The sequence below is a fragment of the Gobio gobio genome (assembly GCF_949357685.1).
Source record: "Gobio gobio genome assembly, chromosome: 9".
Classification (NCBI taxonomy): domain Eukaryota; kingdom Metazoa; phylum Chordata; class Actinopteri; order Cypriniformes; family Gobionidae; genus Gobio; species Gobio gobio.
The window spans coordinates 55,613,136-55,615,635 of record NC_137115.1 but is presented as its reverse complement, the minus strand read 5'-3'; the positions used below and the strand labels follow the sequence as shown (position 1 = coordinate 55,615,635).

The following is a 2,500-nucleotide window of genomic DNA, read 5'->3' as shown; positions in this document are numbered from 1 at the left end:
CACTAAAGACGTCGTTACAAAGTCCATCTCACTACAGCGGCTCTAAAATAACTTTATGAATCGGCGACAATAGTTTTTGAGCGCAAAAAAACCCTAAATAACGACTTACATAGTGATGACGATTTCAAAACACGGCCTCATGAAGCTTCGAAGCGTTATGAATCAGTGAGTCGATTCAGTGGTTCAGAGCGTTATGAATCAGTGAGTCGATTCAGCGGTTCAGAGCGTTATGAATCAGTGAGTCGATTCAGCGGTTCAGAGCGTTATGAATAAGTGAGTCGATTCAGCGGTTCAGAGCGTTATGAATCAGCGTGTCGATTCAGCGGTTCAGAGCGTTATGAATCAGTGAGTCGATTCAGCGGTTCAGAGCGTTATGAATCAGTGAGTCGATTCAGCGGTTCAGAGCGTTATGAATCAGTGAGTCGATTCAGCGGTTCAGAGCGTTATGAATCAGTGAGTCGATTCAGCGGTTCAGAGCGTTATGAATCAGCGTGTCGATTCAGCGGTTCAGAGCGTTATGAATCAGTGAGTCGATTCAGCAGTTCAGAGCGTTATGAATCAGTGAGTCGAATCATGATTCGGATCGCGTGTCAAACTGCTGAAATTTGGCGATTCAACCCGCTGAATCAACTCACTGATTCATAACGCATCGAAGCTTCATGAGGCCGTGTTTGAAATCATCATCACTATATAAGTCGTTATTAAGGGTTTTTTTGCGCACAAAAATTCATAAAGTTATTGTAGAACCACTGTAGTGAGATGGACTTTGTAACGACGTCTTTAGTGCCTTTTAAGGGTCTTGAGAGTGTAAAGTGCATTGAGCCAATGGAGGCCTTTCAGAGCCATCAAATTTACATTAAAATATCTTCATTTGTGTCTGAAGATGAACGGAGGTCTAACGGGTGTCCAACCACATGAGGGTCAGTAATTAATGACAGAATTTACATTTTTGGGTGAACTAACCCTTTAAATCCAGATGTGTGGGCTGGACGGTACCTGGTGATCCTGCTGAGGAAGGGTCTTCAGAGCCACACAGAAGTCATGACTGATGTTTCCCGCTCCACAGATTCCCCAGCGGGTCGCCATGTTCCCTCCTCGTCCTGTGTGTGTTCAGAGCAGGGCTTTATCTGCGGTCCAGAGGGCAGAGCTCGTCATGTGATCTGATAAAGTGTAACCGCCGTAAATGTGTCGCTCAGACCTGGCCAAAGATTAAACACAGGGGACGTCCCATCAATGTGTTATGAATATAATGAGCTCATAGTGACTCAACACAAATCAGATCCTCATTAGATGTAATGCACTCTCATCTTCTCACTGTGGGATAAGTGTAAAGTCAAGTGGAGACCTGCCAAATACACACAACAATCTGAAATATGTTCTTTAAATGTATGAACTATTTACATTTTCCACATTTTTAGTTAATTTGAACTAGTCCTGCATTTATAAAAGTATCAATATTCCATGTAGTACCTGTAATAATGATAATAAAAGAAGAAATTATTCGGTTACACTTATATATTTAAGTATTTGAGTAATATTAAGTACTTGCTCATGAACGAAAACAACATTTTTCAATACCAATGACATCATTTGGACTCTTTAGTAATATAAAATAGTTACACTTTATTTTACATTGTCTTTATGCATAATTTACTGTTATAAGTATTTGTAACAATTACATGCAACTAACCCTATAGTACGTACCTGTAGTTACATAATATTACTCAGTACTTATTTAAGTACAGTACAACTGTAAGTCACCTTAAAATAAAGGGTAACACTTTGTGTCATTGTTACATGTAGCAACTAAATATTCAACAATATTAAATATTCAACAATATTACTGAAAGTCATAATTAAGAGATAAAATGTTGAAAATTATTTTAAAGTGCTCATTATTAGATAAAAAGTCAAAAATACGATTTCAAAAGTCATAATAGTGAGATAAAAAGTGAGAAATACGACATGCTAAGTCATAATTATAAGATACAATCCTGGAAATATGATTTTAAAAGTCAAAAATATGACATGCTAAGTCATAATTATAAGATAATGTTGAAAATATGATTTTAAAAGTATTCATTATTAGATAAAAAGTCAAAAATATGATTTTAAAAGTCCTCATTATTAGATAAAAAGTCAAAAATATGATTTAAAAGTCCTAATTATTGGATAAAAAGTCCAAAATATGATTTTAAAAGTCCTCATTATTAGATAAAAAGTCAAACTATGATTTTAAAAGTCCTCATTATTAGATTAAAAGTCAAAATATGATTTTAAAAGTCCTCATTATTAGATAAAAAGTCAAAAATATGATTTTAAATGTCCTCATTATTAGATAAAAGGTCAAAAATATGACATGATAAGTCATAATTATAAGATAAAATCCTGGAAATATGATTTTAAAAGTCCTCATTATTAGATAAAAGTCAAAAATATGATTTTTAAAGTCTTCATTATTAGATAAAAAGTAAAAATATGATTTTAAAAATCCTCATTA

At 34.5% G+C, this 2,500-nt stretch overlaps 1 protein-coding gene across 1 annotated transcript in view; it reads right to left on the bottom strand.

Annotated features, from left to right (window-relative positions):
- Positions 1 to 1,172, bottom strand: part of dhdh.1 (dihydrodiol dehydrogenase, tandem duplicate 1) — a 12,173-nt gene extending 11,001 nt beyond the window's left edge. The window contains exon 1 of the mRNA XM_079825842.1: positions 997 to 1,172. Within this exon, the coding sequence (XP_079681968.1) occupies positions 997 to 1,086 (90 nt within the window). The 5' untranslated portion in view covers positions 1,087 to 1,172. The remainder of the gene's footprint in view (positions 1 to 996) is intronic.
- Between the last annotated feature and the right edge of the window lie 1,328 nt (positions 1,173 to 2,500).